The following is a 21,186-nucleotide window of genomic DNA, read 5'->3' as shown; positions in this document are numbered from 1 at the left end:
CTTTGCCAGAACGTGTCAGTGGGAACGATAAACACCCGCAAAGCTGGATCTACGCTACAAAGCGACTCATTCCCTGCTCGTACTTTGTCGGAAGGTCGCGCCGAGTTTCGCTACGAGGATCGAGTGGGTCGGCTATCCGATCGCCACGATTACTTCACAATAAGTACGATAAAATGAAAGGAAGGACAACGCAAATGGTCCGGGCAGAAGGCCAGTCGAATTGATAAATCGTATGTTGCCCCCGCCTATGGCCTGCGGCTTGCAGATGATCAGAACTGAGCGTGCAACGGTAGTCGCGGGATGCGTGAGGAAGGAGAATACTGTATCCGACCAGTTCTCGCTGGTCATCAGTCTATCGCACAAACACTTGAGACCCCACCCTTCCAACAAAGTACAAGCACTTGCGTTTGATACAAACCGGATCTAGCGCTAGCGATGACTGTGGAATCTGCCGTCGCGCGAAAGGGAGGAATGCCGGACGAGTACAACGGATAGCGCTTGGTCTCTTCAAGTCCGTCACTCAAATTCGAGCCTATATTGACCCGCCAACGATCTGAGTCCATATCAACGTCAGGCGTCTGAACATCCCTTCACTGAGTGCTTTTGCATCAGAATTGCAATTCTCGGATGACATCGCCTCGAATATCGATCTACCGTAAACTGGTACATTGCATGCAACACTTACGATGATGGAGCCAGACACTGCTAATTATCGCGAAGATCGTGCGAACGGTTCGGAATCTGTTGCGAAAGGCGATCATTCATGGCGGTACACGTCGTAGACTTGTCGGCGCAGTAGCAGCGCTTGGGCCGAGTTGGTAAACTTGGTACCACCACGAATGATCGCAAAGAGCTAGGCAGGCGCGAAGCGAGCATACAGTTTCAAGACCGCGTCGATGAGGTTGACCTTCAAGGGCATCTCGACGATCTCGATCTGCCGAATCCAATGCAAAAGGCTTGCAAAGGATGAGGGGAAACGAGCGTCTCCTGAATTCCATTCACAGAGTGTCAGGAAAACATAATTGTCCTTATGACAGAATGCCCAAGTTTATAAGGGAGATTTATCCTTATAAGTCAAATATTTCCATATAATGTCGCCTCGAACTTATAAGGTTAGAGCTTTCCTTATAAGGCGCGAGCTTTCCTTATAAGGCGCGAGCTTTCCTTATAAGGCGCGAGCTTTCCTTATAAGGCACAGCTTGTCCTTATAAGGCGCGAACTTTCTTATAAGGCGCGAACTCCCTTATAAGGCGCGAACTCCCTTATAAGGCGCAAACTCCCTTATAAGGCGCGAACTCCCTTATAAGCGACCGTTTCTACCTTGTAAGCATCTTGTCGCGCACCAACGCCTTCTGACATCGCTGGCGACGTCTCTGCCGATTCGACAGCTAACTCGCTACGCTCTCGACTCAAGCGAACCGCCGAACCGCGATCGATGCCGCCGAGAACCCGGTTCCCGTCGGAGAAATCCCCCCTGTGCCTCGTCTCCTCCCTCTGTTCTTCGCCTCGCGACTCGAGCGCTTGCCAGCGTCATGCAATGGTGTTCACCAGAGTCTCGCAGTATCTAGAGCATCGCCGCCGACTCTCCGAGACCTTCGCTCGCGTTTTTGCCTGCCCGCCCCTGTTTTGATCTCACCTCTCTTCCTCTCGTCCTCTCCCTGTCCTCATCTTGTCTCGAGAGTGCTCTCATCGCCGCAACATGTCTCACAAGCGGCGCACGACATCGACGCATGCCTCGAGCGACTCTGATTCGACGCTGTCACGCTCAGGTCGACTCTACGATCAATCCGGTGCCAAACGCGGGTGCACTTCGTTCGAGTCAGGCGCAGATGGACCCAAACTCCGCCGTCCGACTCGCACCCGGTCCGCCGTCCGACTCGCACCCGGTTCAACACGGCGAGAACCCCGGCACCTCCCCCGCGAAGTCGAAATCGTTCCTCGAGGTCTCGGTCGCCTCGACGGGACGTTGACCCGTCTGCTCGTCGCTGTCGAACTCGCTCGCGTTCTCCACCTCCGCCGCAACGTCCGACTCTCGCGCATTACTCGACGGCTTCCGACCGAAGAAGGAGACGATGGAGCACGCTCGACTTGTCAAAGGTTTTCTCGCATCCTCCCACTTCTATCGACGCTTGAACCCATGATCACGTGACGGAGCTTCACTCGAAGCTCTGTGCGATTCTTGTCAGTATCGTTGACCTGTTGTTGCTCCTTTCGCCGTTTCCCGTTTTGCTCTTTCTCTTTTCTCTCTCTCGCGCGCGCTCGTGTAGCTGTTTCCTCCTTGCGTCTCTCTGGAAATTCTTGACTCTCTCGGAATACTCTCAGGATGACTCCTACCACCAGAGAGACCAGGCGGAATCGAGAACCAGAAAGAACAAGGCGCAACGTCGCCGACGAGCGCCCGCCGTCGACGACGACCTTGCGGGGTAGCTCAGCGAAAGGAGACGATGCGATAGGGCGAGCCTGAGGGTCGAAAAAATAAAGGCGAGCTTGTGAGAACGCGATAAACGCTTCCAAGGTAGATTGGCGCCTTATAAGGCGAGGCGAGACTTATAAGGCGCCGAAAACCTTATAAGGAAACCTCGTGCCTTATAAGGAAACCCCGTGCCTTATAAGGTCTCTTGTTGTCTTATAAGGTTTATCGTGGCATTATAAGGTCAATGTGGCATTATAAGGACGGCGCGAGCTTATCTTGCCTTAGAAGGATCATTTGGTTTTCCTGACAAGGATCAGCCTGAGTTTCGCTCGGATCTCGCTACACAGAGACGCATGAGCATATCGTCGACGATGAGCTTCCGGACTACCCGCTCCGAAGCCGGCTTCTGAACGACAGCCTGTTTTGCCGACACAATGTTAGGGAATCGCTTCTGCTGAACTCTTTTGGCTTTGCCGCCTTCCTGACCGCTCTCGCCGACCTCGCCTCCGTCTCTGACTTCCGGGACACCTTAGCCCGCTGGCGCTTCCAACGGCGCTTCGCTCGAGGCGGACCCGAGCGCTTGTCGGTCCTGCGGCGCTTGCGAGGTGGACCGCCGTCGTCGTCTCGAGCGGCAGCCGACGCCTTGAAAGGAGCGTCGAAGTGGTAGTCGAGCGCATCAGTCGAGGTAAACATCTGGCGGTCGATCGTGTATCCGGGCGCATCGCTCGCTTCGAGGTCGCGGCGTACTTGGCACCACGTCTTGCTCGACTCGGCGCTTTGGTCGAGATCGCGCTTTTCTGCGAGGCGGTTCCAGCCGCTTCCGGTGATCCCACCGCCGGTGAAGTCGTTGCCGACGAACGCTGCGAGTCCAGCGGCGTGCCAGCGGTCTGTCCAGCCCATGGCGGAAAAGGAAAGGACAACGACTACGCGGATCTGCTTCGCACGCAATGGGAGGACGATGAAGTCGGCCACGGTGCTGTCGGTGGCAACGATCGAATCGCTGTCCATCGAGACGATCATCTTGCTCGCAGCGACATGTACCTCGCCTGACGAGGGTACCGACCGTCGCACGATCTTGTCGATCACAGCCTCGTGCTGTTGCCGAGTCGTGGTCGAGTCAAGGAGCACCGGGATTACGTAGTCGGCCTCCGTCTTGGCAACGACTTGATCAGCGAGCAGAAGAAGCTGTTCAGCTTCGTCCGCGATTTGGTGGTCCCATTTGTCTTCCGACTCGCGTAGCTTTGCATACTGGCAAATGGCATATGTTGACTGAACTCATATGTTGACTGAACTCCTGCACACAGCGCAAGCTACGCGAGTCGGGAGACGAATGGGACTACCGGATCGCGGACGAAGCTGAACAGCTTCTTCTGCTCGCCGATCAAGTCGTTGCCAAGACGGAGGCCGACTACGTAATCCCGGTGCTCCTTGACTCGACCACGACTCGGCAACAGCACGAGGCTGTGATCGACAAGATCGTGCGACGGTCGGTACCCTCGTCAGGCGAGGTACATGTCGCTGCGAGCAAGATGATCGTCTCGATGGACAGCGATTCGATCGTTGCCACCGACAGCACCGTGGCCGACTTCATCGTCCTCCCATTGCGTGCGAAGCAGATCCGCGTAGTCGTTGTCCTTTCCTTTTCCGCCATGGGCTGGACAGACCGCTGGCACGCCGCTGGACTCGCAGCGTTCGTCGGCAACGACTTCACCGGCGGTGGGATCACCGGAAGCGGCTGGAACCGCCTCGCAGAAAAGCGCGATCTCGACCAAAGCGCCGAGTCGAGCAAGACGTGGTGCCAAGTACGCCGCGACCTCGAAACAGGCGGTACGGGTACTCCGGAGGCTCATCGTCGACGGTACGCTCAAGGGGTAGGAGAAGACCGCCGAGAGAGAGTGAAAGAGAGACAGAGTGAGACTCACCTGTGTGGGTGATTCGACACATGTAATGCGTTGAAAGAGGCGGTCGAGGTGGAGTGAAGAGAAGGGAAGCAAGAGCAGAATCGCTCTCTCCTACCTCTCAATCGCTCGCCCCGTCAGAAGATCCGCGGTAGTTTACGGAGCGACGAAAGCGAACGAGAGGTTCGTGCTGATTGACGTCAGAGGGAATTTCGCCCGTCCGTTTCGGACAGCCTGTTCCCCCTTGACCACTCGCCCGCGCGCTCTTGACGCCGATAGCAGGCTATAAAACAGCTGACCACCCCTGAACTTCAGCTCAGTCGGTATGAGCCTTGCACGTGTTTGGGAAGGGCACGTATTTGAGAAGGGCGAGCGCAATTCCCTCACGGATCCAATTAGACCTTCCGCGCTCGCGAACTCGCAACCATCTCGCACCGAGGACACACGTCTCAAGAGCTCTGCAGTCGAATCTCTCCGCTACTGTACTTCATTTCTTCTCGAGGACTGGTGAGATTCGCTCGGGCGAAGGAGTCGAACCGAAAGTCAAGGCGTATATCCCTCAGCAGTCTTTTTCAACACCTTTGATACTCACCTTCTTCCTCCATACCTAGCTCTCTACAACTCTCTGTCAAGGTTGCGCCTCGCAACCTTGCTGTCACCAACTCCTTGCCTCGCTTGCGCCTTGCTGGCGAGTAATCTTCCTCGTCCGCCTTCTCGCGCCTCACTCGCTCGCCATCATGCCATGCGATTATCTTGCACAACTCGTTGCGAGTCTTGCTATCGATGCACTAAAGCGCTTCAGTGGACTCTGGTGAGACAACTTGGTTGAGGTCGGCGACATCGCACCGACTCTTAAACAGGGCTTCCTCGGCACAGATTGTCAGCTTTGGCGCTCGAGCTCGCGCCGGTGATTGGAAGACGAGCAACAGCGTCCCGCAATCTGGGACCCGCGTCTAGCTAACACATCGGCGCTCGCAAGCTGATTAACAGACGCGCTCAGGAGCCAGACTTGCGATTGATACGCTCCGGGCGCCCGCGAAGGCTGGACTGAATACTAGGCCAGCAATGCGGAACGCGCACAACTTGACGTATGCGATTGGAAAGAATGCAGGGTCACGTGCGGGCGATCATCAAATTGCGAGCAGCTTCCGATTGTCGGACAGCGAACGCTCCTTTTCCTGCGGACATGCGCTCCTGTACCACCATTGACCGTGCTGCTTGCTTCCAGTTGTGTATGTTTCGTACGAGACCGTATTCAATTTGGGCTCTGAATGCGATCCTGCAGCCTTTATTTCCGCTTGCAGATCCGGCAGTCGGGTTCGAATCCCGTGTACGACGCGCCCTGATCACCTGGCTCGTCGAGGACTTCGAGGTCTCCAGGTTGCAGGATGCATGTTGTCCGCATCCGCCCAGTATCAGCATCAGCATCAGCATCAGCATCAGCTTCAGACCTTGAACCAATACGAGCCGACGGGCGGCTGACATGGCGGGTGACAACGACAACTTGTCCGACGTGCTGCGTCTCATCGCAGCCGCGCACCCCGATGAATGTCCATATGCCAAAACCAGGACGCTGGGTCGATCCCTTGTCGCCTTGAGCATCCCGGAGTCGACGAGACCGCAACTGTACTTCCTGATTGCCACACACGCCATGTAGGTGGTCAGCCTGTGCCGCGCCCGTGTTCTTGCTCCGCCTACGTATCTGCCGACATCCACTGACCATCGCGTGAATCGCTACAGCTCACTTGCTCTCGTCTTGGCAAGCTTGTTGCTGCGCGTACGCAAGCCTTCGTTTTGGCTGTTCCGCCGCCATGCCTCGTCTCCCCTGATACTGCCCAATTTCTCAATCTTGGTCGCTGGCGCAATGATCGCCATCATCCCGCGTGAGCAATATCGGGGTTTATCCGGACCAGCCGGAATTAAGCGTTGCTGAGCTCGACGCCCCCGTTTCAATCGCTCGGCAGTGTTCCAAGTCTTGTTCGCCCGCATACTGCAGTCTTTTGAGCGCGCTGTACCGCCAGCTGATCTCGGATATGAGGTCCTCTTCGTCGGGTATGTCGGACTGTCGTGCGAGCGTGAATGCACCTTGGGCTCGAGACTGACAGCCGTGCGTCGTTCTCTACAGCTCTGCCGCCTGGTGGATCTGCGAGATCGTGACGTGGTCTATCTCGGCATCGTACCTGGTCAATCTCTCGTCGCAAGGTCGCGAGATCTACGTTTATGCCAACCTGTGCAACATCGTCGGGATCGCCTCGCCCTTTGTGTTCCTTGTCGGCACAGTGACATATACGGTTCTAGGAGGTCACGCGTACGACCGAGCGGTGACGATTTTTGCCGAGCTCGACCGAATCTTATCTCAATACGAAGTGCAGTGGATGCCAGGCGACGACCCCGCCACAATCCCCGTTCCGTCTGTGGAGCTATCCGACGCATTCGCGATCCAGCTCGAGCGCGCAGCTTCTCTATTTCGGCAGAACTTTCTCTTTCAAGCCATCAGCGCATGCATCCTGTGGGTGATCCTCGTTGGAGTTGCAGTGCCGTATCTCCGATCGTTTCGAAAAACGATCGTGTCGCAGGGCAGAGCGTTACAGGCGTCGGGTACGGTCAACGCACAATGCGTCAAGAAGCGGAAGCAGCTGCACAAGACCTGGCTCGTAGGTCGTTGTGCTCGATTGATCGATCTCGAGGACGAGAAAGCGCTGACTCCTGTGTGGGCAATCTCAAGTCCCTCCTGCTCATCTTGACCGTGTTCGCGGTCTACTGTCTTGTCGTCTGCGTGCTCAGTTTCGCGATCTACCTCACTCCGCAAAACTCGAAAGGTTCGAGGAAACTCGCGCAGGCGATCCTGTTTGGCCCATTCACGACCACTGGAGTGCTCGGTATCCCGCTCGGATGGGTCCTGTTGTGGAAGGCGTACCGAGTCGAGGCGGACCGGCGATCCGACCGCGAACGGGCCTTGAAGTTCGAGGAGAGCAGGGAACAGCCCTCGCTTAGCAGTGGCGAGCGGCATTGGAAGACAAGTCTGGGACGGAACGCTGAGTGCTCTAGAGGAAGCGGAATCACTGTGACGACGGTCATTCTGGCTCGCTCCGAGTCGGACAGCGATTTCAAGCTATAGCTATCCTTGAGCCCATGACCAATCTGTACTACTATACTCGGTGGAACTCTAGTGTATCCTAGATTGCGCAAGCTGTGTAAGCAACGGCACCGAGAGACACACGAAAAGCGAGATGGGGATTCAGCTGGCAGGCGGCGGCAACGAGGGCAATGCGCAAACGGATCCATGACTTCGCCTCGAGGTAGGGGTTGAGAACTTTGACTTGGTAGTAGATGTGAGCCCGCCGACGTTCCGAAGTTCGCATCAGCTGAAAGACACATTCTCGCTATTCCCCGCTTCCTGCTTCCCCCTCGCAGCACACTCCAGGACTCGTACGCGTCAGTACCTCGGCTCGGCAGCAGCTCCGAGCAGCACGACCGAATATGGTGACTGCGGCACTCGCGTCGTCCTCATCAGCCAACGCAGCCCCGACGCACAACGGCGCCTCGATCTCAACCTCGAACAAGTCCAGGGGCCAGCTCAAGCGACTCAAGAAGAAGCAGAAGGGCGCAAGCAAGCCCTCGAACGGCGTTGAGGCGGCGCAACCGGATGAGAGACCGATCGAGAAGCCCGCTGCGCCCGTCGAGGTGAGAAGACCGCTCACTGCCGTCATGATAGTGCGAGGGCAGGGAATTAGACTGATCGCATCGCATGCGCGTACTTCGCGGTTAGGATATCACCAAGCAGGACATCAAACTCGAGGATAGTGCCGATGTTCCCGCAGGCTTCGAGGACGTCTTTAAGCATTTCCAGGTACCGGACGAGGCCAAGGTGCGCTCCTATCCCGCACAGTCCCAAGCGCGCCGATGCTGACCCTCGACATCGCCTTGCCGTAGTCTGCCGATACTTCGGCTCACATCACGGGCGACGACAAAGGCGAGATCATCTACTCGGACGACGAGCAGCCTTCGGAAGACGACGAGGCAGAACAGTACGAGGTGTCGAAGCGCAAGCAGCGCAAAATGAATCGATTGACGGTCGCCGAACTCAAACGCCTCGTGTCGAAACCCGAGGTGGTCGAATGGGTCGATGTGTCGGCGCAGGACCCGCGATTACTCGTGATGATCAAAAGCCACAAGAACACGGTGCCGATTCCGCAGCATTGGGGTCAGAAGCGGGATTACCTCGCGGGCAAGCGGGGAATCGAGAAAGCTGCGTTTCAACTTCCGAGTCCGTTATACCGCTCTCGCCTTTGACACTCCTGCGCGTCGAAGACTATACTGACCTATGAGGGAACCGGCGTCTCAGGCTTTATCGCGGATACCGGAATCGCAACCCAACGCGACGCCATCAAAGAGAAGGAAGAGGGTCAATCGCTCAAGCAGAAGAGTCGGGAACGAGTACAACCCAAGATGGGCAAAATTGATATCGATTATCAGAAGCTTCACGATGCCTTCTTCAAATACCAGACAAAACCGAAAATGACGGAATTTGGCGAACTGTTTGTCCCGTTTCGGCCGTCTCAGTGATATGCTCGTGAGCTAAAAGCGTACGTTCTCGCGACCAGGTACTACGAAGGGAAAGAATTCGAGACGAAACTCAAGGAGAAGAAGCCGGGAGACCTCTCGCCGGAACTGAAAGAAGCGCTCTCGATTCCCCCTCTCGCCCCTCCGCCATGGCTCATCTCGATGCAACGGTATGGACCGCCACCATCGTACCCGAATCTACGGATCCCGGGTCTTAACGCCCCGATTCCTGAAGGGTGCGGACAGTCATTGCCCTCTCCATTGCGGAATCGTGGCTGACCTATTTGTCACGGTAATTAGCGCAGCGTGGGGTTTCCACCCTGGAGGATGGGGAAAGCCTCCGCTCGACGAGTACGGCCGGCCGCTGTATGGGGATATTTACGGTGTCGATGCCGACGCCGACGGCTTGCAGGCAAGTTGCGATTGAGCTCTGTCAGTGACTCAACCGCATGCATCTGACTCGACTCGATTCTCTAGGCTGGAGAGCCCATCGAGAAAGAACCTTGGGGCGAACTGGAACCCGAAGTCGAAGGTATGTTGTTTCAGCAAGGACCCCTTGTTCGGACATCAAGTTCACGATGTCGACTCTGTGCCTAACTCTAGAATCTGAAGAAGAAGAGGAAGATTCCGATTCGGAGTCGGAAGGCGAAGAGCCCGTCATTGGGGACGGACTCGCCACTCCCGCCACTGGACTCGAAACGCCTTCGGGTCTCAACTCTGTCGCATCGACCGTTCCAGGTGGACTCGAGACTCCCGACTTTCTCGAACTGCGCAAACGCCGCGAAACGACGAGCGGTGCGCACGACGAGGACGAGGAAGATGCGGGTCCGAAGGAATTGTACCAGGTCCTGCCCGAGAAGGAGTCGCGCATGCGGGGGTTCATGGGGTCAGACCGTACCTACGACGTGTCGGCGCTGTCGCGGAGCGGCGCGAGTGGCGGCGCCAAGGCTCCGGTGCTCGGACAGGAGGAACGGGGCACGAAGCGCAAGGCAGGTGGAGTCGACATCGCGCTCGATGCGGCTGACCTCGAAGGGTTGACTGAGAACGAGCTCAGGCAAAAGTACGAAGCGGCGGAGCGAGGCGGCCGAGGTGGCACGCACGAAGATTTCTCGGATTTCGCTGCGAGCGAAGTGGCAAAGCGACGCAAAATGGGTGAGTGTCCCGTCTCCGCCACGTGGTCTGCGCTTACTACCGACCTCATGCTGACGATTTTGGCTCTCTGATCTTCCCGACTGGACAGCGGAAAGCAAGAAGAAAGAGAAGGAGAAGGAAAAGTTCAAGTTCTAGATCAGTGCTTTACCCGTCTGCAATCCGTTTTGCATCCTTGTGCTATATCAGGGCAAACAAAGAGCACGACCGAGAGAGTACCGCGAGAGAAGCCGACATTGTCGACTTGGCGATTCGTTCGAAGTTCGCGAAGGTCGCGTCCGAGACTCTTCTCTCGAGCATTCATCATTCAACCCATGTTCCGCGCACCTCTCCGAACACTCCCGCGGTCCTTCGTGTCTGCACAGGCGCCTGTCGGCCGACGCTTCGCTTCCGAGTCTGCCGCCAACCGGGGCAAGCTGTACCGCTCGCAAACGACACGGCCGATCGTTGTCGCCTCTCTCGGCCTTGCCGCACTGTTTGGATGGACCGCCGTCTTTGTCACGGTCGGAAACAAGAAGGACAAGAAGGCACTCGTGCATGAGGTCAAGGAGCAAGTACAGGAGACCGTGAAACAAGGCAAGTACCTCGCTCGCTTCGCTGCACCAGCGGAACCTCCTCGTCGGCAACGCGGCTTGATTGCATCCGCCATGACAGTCGCCGTGGAGCGGAGGCCGCCGGGTAGCGCCTTTTTATATGTTGATGCATCTCGGCTGACTTAAGCATCTGCCGCACTTCATCTGTTCGAAATAGTTGTGCCAGAATCTCTTGCACCATCAACAGAAACCGCACAAGCTCCCCCTACGGCTGCGTCTTCGGAGGAGGACCATTCGCAAGCTGCGGCGTTCAACCCTGAGACTGGAGAAATCAACTGGGATTGTCCCTGTCTGGGTGGTATGGCCGACGGTCCCTGCGGCGAGGATTTCAAGGCAGCGTTCTCGTGCTTTGTCTACAGCGAGGCCGAACCGAAAGGGGTTGACTGTGTCGAGAAATTCCGCAAAATGCAAGAGTGCTTCCGGAAGCACCCCGACATTTACGGCAATGGTGAGGCTCATCGAAATCTGCGGATCTGCTACGCTCAAAGCGCAATGGGCTGACCATCTGCGCCGCGCAGACACGGACGATCTCGACGACGAGGATGCGGACGAGTACGACCTCATTACCCGTGCCGAGGCCGCTCTCGCCCTACCCGACGAACATTTCCTCGAGAAGGTGGCAGAGGCCGTCGACGAGTCGAAATCTGCCAAGTGAGCGGACTTGAATCGAGATTGTTGAAAATGTCAATAATAGTACACATCCCACTTCGGTTCTGCGTTTCGGAGCAGTCTGTCTTGCGTCTCAGAGCTTGCAACAGGTAGCTCCTGGATTCGCGACGAAAGCTCAACTTGAATACAAGGCACAAGATTTCCATACGATATTGCTACAAGATACACGGGTGGCATCCGGCTAAATATCGACAGACTTGATTTTGGTCCCTGGCGTGACTGCCCACCGTTGTCCAGGCTTTCTCGTTCGGTCGTGAGGCTTGTCATTCTGCATAATTTGAACAGGCCAAGCAATCTCGGGTCAGCTCGCTCGCCTGAATGAACTCCGACCGAATGCAAGGGCTCAAACGCACGCCGCTGACCGAGCCATAGAATCCGTAGCCATCATCATAATCCGCCTCGTCGAGCTCGAAAGAACCATTGCGGATGTGGGAGATGGGCTTGCCGGACCTTGCGTCGACTTCTCCAGCAAAGTGATCGACAAAAACCTGAACGCAGATGGCGAGGACTGTCAGTTCTTCTTCATTCAAAGAACGATTTACTGGGAGAAGACGAACGGAATTGGGCTTGCGATTCGCCTCCTGGTGAAGCTGTTTCAGCATGCGGTGAATTTCGATGAAATAGGTCCGCAAAACGTCGAGGAAGCGAGAGGTTTGGCGATGCTTCGAAGCAGCACAGATCGCAATCGAGTCGTCCTGTGTTGTCGAGGAGGTTCAGCGTGAGGTATTCGGCGAAAAATTAACCCGGAACAAGCTCACCTTTATGATGTACCCTAGTCCAAAGCCGTCCGCCGCGACCGGGCCAAAGCCGAAGAGGCGCAATGCCGGGTTGCCACAGTTCGAAGTACTGATGATCGATTGTCCCAACTTGCCGTATCCGGGATCCTTGAACAGATCGGGAATCCGACTTGCAGCCTTCTCCGAGGCTTCAGAATCGCTCCCTTCTGTGTCGGAAGAGGGTGCCGAGGAGTCCCCTCGGGCAATGACTTTCTCCTTTTGCTGAGCGAGGCAGTACATAGCGTAGAGAATCCTGTCCTGTCCAAGTCCCTTGGCACAGGCTTTGGTGAGCTCCGTGTGTGCCTTGCACGCCGCACGTAATGCGGCAACTTTCTCGCGCGGCGTAGCGTCGGACGTGAAGACTTGCACAAACTTCACCGCCCTGCGGATTGGCTCGTCAGGACGTATAGAGTTCTCTGATATGGCTGGGGTACTTACTCGGGGGTAACGGAACGGATCGCTTCTGTCCGGCCGTGAAGGAAGTTCTTCGTCATCGCCGGTTCGTAAGTGGAATCAACCCGTCCATAGAGGGTGTAGTAGGCTGCCTGATAAGCCATCTGCACGAACGCGTCGGGCGACAAGCCGTGCTCTTTCAAACAATGTGTGTCAGGTACAGCGGGACCTTGCACATGATCTGAAAGGACCCACGAGTAATGGCGTTCTTGCCGTAACCCTCAAATTCGAGCGCAACAGTCTCGTTCTGGCAGATCAAGTCGGCGAGACGAGTTTCGGCAAAGCGCTGAAGGAATTGTACAGAGTAAGCTTGGAGCGCGGGAGGGCACGGGTGTGACCATCACTCACAACCGCGAGTTTAAGCTCAGGCGTCATGATCCATTCGAGTTTCTTTGGCTCAGTGTCGGGCTCCTCTGGTGTTTCGCCTTCTGGTGCCGCTTTTTTCCCAGGACCCCCCTTGGCCCACGGGGAAAGCTTGGCCTTGAAAAGCGTGCCAGATGCAGAATTGATGGATCGCGCGAATCGCAGAATCAGCTCAGTGTACACGTCGGCGACAAAGCTGCATTTCGTAAAACATGTGTAAGCTGACCTTCCGCAATCAATTGTGGAAAGACTCACCGAAGGACAGTGTGGCCGTCAACACCAGAGTGTTCGAAATTGATTCCGGCTGCGCCGTTCGCAGCGACGATGATTTGCAGCTGGTAGGAGACAGTCTGTTTAGAACATCATAGAGGGACACAAAGTTTTCAAGATTGGCTTACCTTGTCATAGTATCGATTCGTACATGTTCCTACCTGGACTCCTTTGTCGAGCTTGTATGTTCCGCCTGCACAATGCTTGCGATCATCAGTCCCTCTGCAGTTGAGGCTCCTCTCTCGGCTCCTGCAGAGTAGAGGTAGAGCCTACACAACATGTTGCTGCACAGCTCGCTTGCCGATTCCGGGTTCGAGTCGTCCAGGCAGACGACGAAGAGTGCCTTGTCGAGAACTTCGAGACACATGGCGTTTCCAAGATTCTTGGCGATGTGCTGACGTTGTTCGGCCCAGGTTGCGCGTCGTTCGGTACTCAACACTCCGAGCGCTGCTTGAGCGACTTGATTCGGAGGTGTGCGGGCAGCATCGGCGACAATAGCGGTCAGGTTTGACAAGAGTGCACGCTCCGTAAGACATGGTCGATTCTTCGAGTCGAGGACCTGCAGTAGAACACGAGAGGCGTATTCAGTACTCGTCCATTCGGCGAATTCTCTCAATACCTTACATCGAACCAATAAAATTGCCCTCGAGCCATGACAATAATGTGTCGAGATTCGGGATCAACCTGCATCTTGCACCCATGCCTTGAGATGCGGAAGTTTAAGTAATGCGAGCTATGACGTCTGCAAAGAATGCAGTCACGTACTTGGTTGGGATTCGAGCGGTCGCGAACAGTTTCGTGTATTGGCTCATGTCAACTGTGTGAATCCATCTCTACTGGTCAGCACTGATCCTGCTTTGCCAATGTTGCATAACTCACGAGGAGTACCCCGGAAGTTGTCCGGTTCGAGCACACCTGCGCGCAAGTCGTGCACAAACGAGAGACTTGCGAGGATGAGCGAAGTTGCTCGCATGAGCTGGTTCCCTCTCGATGGGGTGGGATCATCCCTAGCCGATAGCGACGATAGTGTGAGGTTCCGGCTGCTGCGATGAAAAGAAGGAGGGGAAAGCAGGCAGGACGCACTCGAGAATGAAGAACGGGTTCAGCGAGAGCACCACCGAATCGGAATGGGAGAGGTAGGACTCGGTCCACCATTCCTCGATGTAAGAAGCGCGGGTCGAAGCGTACTCCTTCAGCTTCTGGTGGAGCGCGGGGCCTTCATGATGGAGGAAGCGGTCAACCGTGCGCTTGGTGTGAGCATGCTCGGCGGGCGTCTGCGTCAGATGTTTATGCCTGTCAGACTAGCAGCTCGAATCGTTGCGCAGCTCGCGTGACACATAGAGGCAGTCGTCTGTGGAACCCCGACGATGCTGTCTGCCCACCGCACGCCCGAGGACAACTAACTCCCTCTGCGAGCTCCCCACACCTTTCGGCCAGTATTTCCATCCGCTCGCAGCGCAGCTGATCGTGAGGTTTGCGAAGGGAAGAGTGAGCTTACCTGCAGTCCTTCGAGTGCTCGGACATACTTGTTCATAGTGTCTTCGAGTGGAGGAATTGGCAGCTTCGGAAGCTGATCTTGACCAGCGAACGTTTTGCCGGTGGCCCAGGGCGCGAGGGCCTCTGTGTTGTCGATACGTTGCGGCCGGGGTGTGTTCATTGCGATGTGCGCGTATATATCAAGAGACAACGAAGCAGGAGTCGGGGCTTGTTCTGAGAAGTGGGGTGAAATTTTAGCTTGCCGAATATTGCTCGCGCGCGATTGATCATTTGCCCCGCACCCGAAATCAATCGCAGGCTGCCTGCCCTAATGACGAAATGCGTTTTTGTCTCGACTCTCGGATAATCGAGGGACTCGCTCGCGAGGCTAGACCGCCGTCTGCCGCCTTGCTCGGAAGAATCCGGTGCGCCTAACATCTGCATGTCAGATGCGCTGAACTCGCCTTGACTTGCTTTGACTCTTCCGATGGCCGCTGAGCTTCATTTGTCCTTTCGCTCATTACAACGCATGTAGAGCTGTGCGCGTACTAGATATTGATTGGAACCTCCTGCCTTGAAGCCGAACCGGTCCGCGGTCCTTGACGGACAAGACAGGATCCGTGCAGACGGGGCTCGGATCCCCTGCTTGACTCTCGCTCAGCGGCTGTCTCTTGCCTATGCGCTTGTCCATCTAGGCTCAAGCACACTCGCAGCTGGGGTCAGCCATGTCGTGCTGCTGCTCGAACCCGAAACAGGCGCTTCTCGCTGCCGCAATCTTCACGCTCGTCATCTCGGCGCCCTCCGGTTTCTATGGCCTTGTACAGGTTGCCTTCCATGTGTGTGAAGAGTGCCCCCTTCTACTGCAGTCCTGTATCGTCCTGATCATGAATGTCGCAGATCACTCCGAGCTCACGCACAAAGCACTCTCGATCCTATCGACAGCGACGTGCGTGGCATCAGCCATTCTGGCAGTATTCGCCATCATTGCAAGATACATGTCCCGGGTGTCGCTGCTAAGCGTCGCAGCCTGGGTCGCAGCCGTAAGCATGCGTTTTCACAAACGGTTGCGCTTCTCCAGCTCAGACGACCTGATGTACCTCACGTGACAGGCCTGTTCGTGTTTTGCGGTGGTCATGACGCTGTGGGCAGCTGCTGTGGAGACTCAGGACCGAGACGGCGCCGAGGGCAAGATTCTTGCGGCGGGAACGGTGCGTTGCAACCTTTCGCTGTCAGACCCACGTCGCGTCCGTGCACTCAGACTACTTGGTTGCAAAGGTCATCCTCCTCTCTCTTGCATTCGCGATATCCCCACTCTCGTGGCTCACCTACGAGATCTACGCTTTCCGTCGCCAATTCAACGAGTCAGGGCTCGGACGAAGCAGGGAGCTCGAAGGCAAATCGTTCATCTCGGATAAACGACAAGCGCAGATCGACGGTACTGAACATTATTCGCAGAGTCAACCACCAGCGCCGGTCTTTGAGGAGTTGGGACGACCTCGAGGCAGGACTCGAAGAGGCAAAGCGAAGCGTTATTCTCACGTCAGTTCGAAAGACACTTCTTCAGGGGACGATCGGCACCCTACCTATGGCCTGGTGCGTGAGGGATAGAAGGGCCAGCAAGGTGTCACCGGGAGGGTCTATGTAGAAAGCATGCGAACCCTAACGGACGACGCTTTTGCTCGGAGGCGATCTCGGCGTGGACAGTATCGGATCAGTGCTGAATTGTTTGTACACAAATGCTTTTACTACGTGATGGTACCGAATGCAAGCGATCTTTGAGCACTCTGCTCGCCAGTCTCATTCGAGCTCTTCCTTCCAGATCGAACCATATTGCGACGACCGCGCTTCCTCTCGGGCCTGTCCGGTCTCGTCTTCATCGGCGGTCGACAGCGGCTTCCTCGAGACCCGAAAGGGTGACGACGGAGCCTGCCTTGCTTCAAGCGAGGCTGAAAGATGCGCACGAGGGGGATAGCGGCAGGACAGTCGAGCCGCTACGGAGCTGTAAGGCGGGACGTGTGCATCCAGCCGAGAAGAGGCAGTGCCGGGGTCTTGATACGACGAGGCGCAGAAAGTGGGGGATGTCAACATCGAAGAGACTGTCGAACGCGTCTCGAAGTCGGTCACCGTCGAACGTGTCTCGCAGTCAGTCGAGACCAAAGCACGCGAAGAGTTTGATCCGGCGAAATTGGGCAATCGCTGTCCAAGCGGAGACGTGAAGGAGGGACTGGTTCGAGTTGAGAGTTTCGGGAGAAGCGAGAACCAAGTTCGATATGCAAACAGTAGACTGCACAAGAGCGCTGGGACTGTAAACGTCCAGCTCGACCACAGGGTCACCTTAAAGAGGGTTCGAGAGTCCGGGTAGAAACCCTTAGAAACGTAGGCGAGAAGGGCGAAGAAGCTCGACAGGCACGAGACAGTGGTGATTGCTTGGACCGTGGTCTGTGAGAATGTGTGGATCAGCTCAAGTCTAGACTCGTCAAAGAAGACGGGCGAGAATAACCCTGCGAATCGACAAGATTGTTTTGGCAAGCCGGTCATGCATCGCTGCCTTGACGTCTGTGATGGCCCGGGTCCTGCTGTCCAATTTTGCCGCCGTGTCGCTAAGGCTTGTATCAATTAAATCCCTACTTGACATTTCGAGCTGCGAGAGAGCCCGGGCGAGTGCATTGCGACGAGCTCGAATAATCGTCAGATAAGAGGCGAGCGCCGTCAAGTAGCCCTATTAGAGGTTGATCAGCCATGCGATATGGACTCAGCATCACCGAGATACATCCAAGGAAAGAACGCAAAGAGCCCAGGCTCACAGCAAGACCAAGAATGATCGTGGACATCCAGATACCAGCCCAAATCTTCGCAGTCGTAACGAGTTTCGAAGTTTGCTCGAGCTCCTTGGCGAGATATTGACTGAGGATCAGCGAACTCAAGCGCGAGTGACTCGCTTCGACGCTATTTGCGTAGGCAGTTGAGTCGTCGACGATGGTCATGAGCGCGATCCACCTTTTGACGATCGCCACCGTCACAGCAACGGGGGCAGATGTGACCGAGACAGCCGCAAGGAAAGAGATGGTATTGACGCGTCGGGAGCGTTGGCGTTCCTCGCGGAGCTTGAGGTGACTCGAAGTTTCCCAAGCGGCGGCTAGGGAGGGCGAATGCACCGGGAAAGGGCTGAGAAGTGGATCATAGAAGCGGTGGATCGCGAGTGAATGAAGTGACACGACAAAAATGGCGTAAAGGAGCACAGGCGAGAGGAACTGCAGCGTCAAACGGGAGACCCTGGAGTAGGCGCCTGAGAAGTAGCCGCACAAGGTGACGACGTGCACTTCATGGAACACGACCGAAAACAGCTTGTCCTCCAGCCCGTAATTCAAGGGTGGAAACGAACAGCACTTACGAATGGAATAGACTCCGGAAATCGAGGATGCTACCATGGAAAGACTGAAGCGAAAGATGCCGTTGTTCTCGACATGCCAGAGCCGGCCCGTGCGCTGATAGAGTCGGACAAAGACTGCCGAGCACAATGCAGCGATTCTGCAGGACGAGGGCCGCGTATGCTCCCGTCAGCATCGCTCCGGAGGAATGCGAAGGGACAAGGGCTCACAGCACAGCATGACCGAGCAAAATTCCAGCTTGAATCGAGAATTGTACGGGCGGAGCAACATCGAGTCGAGCGCCGAGGTTGGCACGAATATTGCTGAAGTGTCGCTCGGACATGGCGCAATCGAAAGTCTTCCGGGTCAACAAGAGGAGAGGAAAGTCTTGGGAGCGGAGCAGAATCCCGGGAGATCTAGTCGCGGCAGATCAGCGACTGATCTCCGGTTACGTGAACAAAGTTTGAATAATTTGCAAGCATTCACTCGGAAGGAAAAACAACGACGGATGAAGACCATACAAGAACGAAGGTACAAGGCTGGAGAATGTTCGAACGCGGAACTATGCCCATGCTTGAGACATCAACCGTTGCGTCGCGACCAAGCTCTGGTACTTGACGTCCGGGTCTCCGTGAGCCATTAGCTCCATAACTCGAGCCTTTGCTCCGAGATCCTCGATCGCCCTGGAGCACAATAGGCAGCGATAAGCTGAGTAGGATGCCGAAGGGCCGCGGCTATCAGGAACTCACTTCTTCCCATTGTCGTGGAATTTGACAAATTGAGCAATGTCGTTGGCCGCGACCGCTAGTGTGAGCGGCTCTTGCGAAGAGATAAGCAATTTGACAAGAACTCTGCGATACAAAAATGCAAAGCTTGATTAGTGCTGAAAAAAGGCGCTGCAAACAGAGAAATGTGCACTTGCTTGAGCTGTTCGCGATCCCGCTCCGTGAGCTTAGAGGCGTTGTCTCGCCAGAAGTCTTCATTCTTGTGTGTGGGCGACCAGGTGAGATGGCCAGTCGCGAGCTCCGACTTGTACTCGTCGTACGTGCTGTTACAACCAAGTGCGGTATCTCCTTCAGCTCGTGCAGGGTATACCGGGACCTGAAAGCGCAGGTCCTCACGTCAGCCCTTCGGAACTCTTGGTCAGCTCCTCAACCAAGAATTCGACGTCCTCCTTGATCTCCTCGTCCCCAAATTTCCTCCCTTGCAAGGTCTTGACGAAAGGTAGCACTTTGGCAATGAGGAGTGCCGGCAGGTTCTGTTTTGGGGCTTTGTAGATCAGATTGCGGTAGGTCGACAGCACGATCCGGAGGATCTTCTCTTTGATGGCCGCTCGCGCAAGATCGAGCAGCAGGGGAATTAGATTATATTTGCTACATGTAGGAGACGGGCGTCAGCGTTCTGCAGTGAACCAGCTCACATCAGATCGCTCACGTATTGACTGATTCTGCCACAGGCGTGTCGAAAGTGAGGAGCCAGAAGCAGAACCCGAGTTGGTACTGCATTTGCGGTGATGGGTTGCTCTTCAGGAGCTGCACAAGTCTGCGGGATCGAACCGGTTAGCTGGAGTCGAGCCTGAGCGAGCAGAGTTAACTCGCCCTTCGGCCACCTTGGGCGCTTTCGAGCCTTCTCTCTCAGTTTCCCATGCCGCTGTCCGCGCTTTCTGCACCCGCAGGACTGACTCGAGACACTGCACGCCGATATCTTGACCTTCTGGCTCGTTTGGTAATCCTGTACAAACCGTCACCACGATCAGTCGCTGCCCCGCGCACGATGGTGCTGGAAACGAGGCGTACGGATGAGGTGCGAGAGATGCGAGAGAAGCTTGTTGACAACATCGTCCTGAGGGGACTTGTCGTACGAGAGGAGCACGGATGCGATGACTGCGGCTTTCAGTCGGACGAAGTCATCTTGCGAGTCGAGAAGTCTGTCAAAACCTACACAGGTAAGCACACCGTCTTTACGTGCGGAACAAGAAAGGGACTCGCTTGAGTAGAGGCGGGTAAGGTGAGTCAGACGACTCGGAGAGGAAGAGAGGAATCCGATCTTCACGGTCTGCTCGACGAGCCGTTGCGAAGCGCAAGTCAGGTGTTGGCGCAGCTGGAGTGTCAGACGATGACAAAGGTATGCTGACCTGCAATGAAGTCGCCCAGGAGGACGAGGATGAACTGGAGGGTATCGTTTCTCGAGAGCTTGTTCAGGAGTCGGATGTACAGTGCTGCATAAGTCTCTCCTTCCTGCAATGGCCATCGTCACGCACCAGATCAGCGCGAGTCAGGGGAAGGGAAACGAAGCGGGAGTGAGAACAGGGGCTCACGGCCTCGAGGATGGGCTCTGCCTTGTCCTTGTTTCCGACGACCTTCTGGATGAGGGCTACATCTTCGGCAGAGAGTAGGCCGGCGCGTTGGTAGCCCTGTTGTTGCAAGTGGGGAGGGGCACCGCGATGACGATGTCAGTGATTCCCCTCGACGCTAACGTGCACGTGCACAGCCAGCAGAGCAGCAGGTGAAGGCAGCGGCGTCGCTAACGAGGAAACACTCACGTCCCAGGGGATGGCCTTGGAGCGGATCTTAAGTGACTTGTCCGAGAGGTACGAGTTCAACACGAGCGACATGGCGCACTCTTAGGAAGACAGGAGGGGCCGATGAGTGCTCTTGTTGATGAAACAGATGCCGCGAGCGCTGCAGCGAGCTGTGTAGAAAGGTCAAGCGAGAGCCGGGGCTGGTGGTGCAACGCGGCGCAACGACGACGGATCCCGACTGCGGATGCCTCGTTCGCTCCCTGGCTCCCTGCGCTCTACTGCCGATACTCACTACCAACACCTGTTGTCTACCGCACACCCTGTGCAGATCTCGGATTCCCATGTCCGAGCTCGTCGGCTCAGCCGCAAACCTCGCGCTCGCACGCCCAACCTGCTCTGATCCACCGTGCTCGATTCTATCCATGCTGTACTCGATTCATTGCTACTACGAAAGCGAGGACTTGGCTCATCCGACTCTGAGAAAACGGCAGCTGAGCGACAGGGCATCGATCAACCGGTACCGACGGTCGCCTCGCCATATATAGCTTCGTCTCTTCTGTACGAACCTGCGTACCGATTTACAGTGTCAGGCAGGATAGCTTCCCTCCGCACGCCATCGGATTTTGACGAATGCTCAACATCGAGTTCAGGTCCCTGTCGTTCAGCCTCCGGGG

The 21,186-nt window shown here is 56.0% G+C and overlaps 8 protein-coding genes across 8 annotated transcripts; 4 read left to right on the top strand and 4 right to left on the bottom strand.

The window, feature by feature from the left end:
- Positions 1-1,699: 1,699 nt before the first annotated feature.
- Positions 1,700-2,149, top strand: JCM15063_004240 (uncharacterized protein; the record flags this gene model as incomplete). The annotated part of the gene is made up of 1 exon (XM_076677284.1): positions 1,700-2,149. The coding sequence occupies one exon, from the start codon at positions 1,700-1,702 to the stop codon at positions 2,147-2,149; it is 450 nt and encodes a 149-aa protein (XP_076535803.1).
- A 648-nt stretch (positions 2,150-2,797) lies between these two features.
- JCM15063_004239 (uncharacterized protein) lies at positions 2,798-3,313 on the bottom strand (the record flags this gene model as incomplete). The annotated part of the gene is made up of 2 exons (XM_076677283.1): positions 2,798-2,831; positions 2,913-3,313. 2 exons carry the CDS (start codon positions 3,311-3,313, stop codon positions 2,798-2,800), a joined length of 435 nt encoding a protein of 144 aa, XP_076535802.1.
- A 58-nt stretch (positions 3,314-3,371) lies between these two features.
- On the top strand, positions 3,372-10,161 carry CUS1 (U2 snRNP complex subunit CUS1; the record flags this gene model as incomplete). Its single annotated transcript, XM_076677282.1, has 16 exons — positions 3,372-3,521; positions 3,718-4,271; positions 5,881-5,964; positions 6,052-6,194; positions 6,276-6,363; positions 6,437-6,965; positions 7,037-7,231; positions 7,726-7,995; positions 8,081-8,179; positions 8,245-8,578; positions 8,657-8,849; positions 8,916-9,110; positions 9,175-9,286; positions 9,352-9,406; positions 9,478-10,026; positions 10,115-10,161. The coding sequence occupies 16 exons, from the start codon at positions 3,372-3,374 to the stop codon at positions 10,159-10,161; spliced, it is 3,597 nt and encodes a 1,198-aa protein (XP_076535801.1).
- Positions 10,162-10,337: 176 nt separating this feature from the next.
- MIA40 (Mia40p) lies at positions 10,338-11,271 on the top strand (the record flags this gene model as incomplete). Its single annotated transcript, XM_076677281.1, has 3 exons — positions 10,338-10,701; positions 10,774-11,064; positions 11,135-11,271. 3 exons carry the CDS (start codon positions 10,338-10,340, stop codon positions 11,269-11,271), a joined length of 792 nt encoding a protein of 263 aa, XP_076535800.1.
- A 195-nt stretch (positions 11,272-11,466) lies between these two features.
- JCM15063_004236 (choline/carnitine O-acyltransferase) lies at positions 11,467-14,804 on the bottom strand (the record flags this gene model as incomplete). The annotated part of the gene is made up of 15 exons (XM_076677280.1): positions 11,467-11,553; positions 11,639-11,773; positions 11,843-11,980; positions 12,044-12,443; positions 12,500-12,650; positions 12,710-12,800; positions 12,863-13,073; positions 13,133-13,212; positions 13,276-13,340; positions 13,421-13,706; positions 13,772-13,850; positions 13,913-13,964; positions 14,027-14,154; positions 14,231-14,421; positions 14,646-14,804. 15 exons carry the CDS (start codon positions 14,802-14,804, stop codon positions 11,467-11,469), a joined length of 2,253 nt encoding a protein of 750 aa, XP_076535799.1.
- A 544-nt stretch (positions 14,805-15,348) lies between these two features.
- Positions 15,349-16,231, top strand: JCM15063_004235 (uncharacterized protein; the record flags this gene model as incomplete). Its single annotated transcript, XM_076677279.1, has 3 exons — positions 15,349-15,663; positions 15,733-15,831; positions 15,899-16,231. The coding sequence occupies 3 exons, from the start codon at positions 15,349-15,351 to the stop codon at positions 16,229-16,231; spliced, it is 747 nt and encodes a 248-aa protein (XP_076535798.1).
- A 189-nt stretch (positions 16,232-16,420) lies between these two features.
- On the bottom strand, positions 16,421-18,334 carry JCM15063_004234 (uncharacterized protein; the record flags this gene model as incomplete). Its single annotated transcript, XM_076677278.1, has 5 exons — positions 16,421-16,569; positions 17,252-17,342; positions 17,428-17,942; positions 18,015-18,151; positions 18,222-18,334. 5 exons carry the CDS (start codon positions 18,332-18,334, stop codon positions 16,421-16,423), a joined length of 1,005 nt encoding a protein of 334 aa, XP_076535797.1.
- Positions 18,335-18,553: 219 nt separating this feature from the next.
- VMA13 (H(+)-transporting V1 sector ATPase subunit H) lies at positions 18,554-20,605 on the bottom strand (the record flags this gene model as incomplete). The annotated part of the gene is made up of 11 exons (XM_076677277.1): positions 18,554-18,674; positions 18,741-18,842; positions 18,914-19,039; positions 19,113-19,364; positions 19,426-19,533; positions 19,590-19,722; positions 19,788-19,918; positions 19,980-20,046; positions 20,126-20,228; positions 20,309-20,404; positions 20,534-20,605. 11 exons carry the CDS (start codon positions 20,603-20,605, stop codon positions 18,554-18,556), a joined length of 1,311 nt encoding a protein of 436 aa, XP_076535796.1.
- Between the last annotated feature and the right edge of the window lie 581 nt (positions 20,606-21,186).

Source organism: Sporobolomyces koalae, assembly GCF_050403365.1.
Source record: "Sporobolomyces koalae JCM15063 DNA, S_koalae_JCM15063T_v1_ctg7, whole genome shotgun sequence".
In the NCBI taxonomy this organism is placed as follows: domain Eukaryota; kingdom Fungi; phylum Basidiomycota; class Microbotryomycetes; order Sporidiobolales; family Sporidiobolaceae; genus Sporobolomyces; species Sporobolomyces koalae.
The sequence above is the reverse complement of the archived record's forward strand: the minus strand, read 5'-3'. Positions and strand labels throughout refer to the sequence as shown.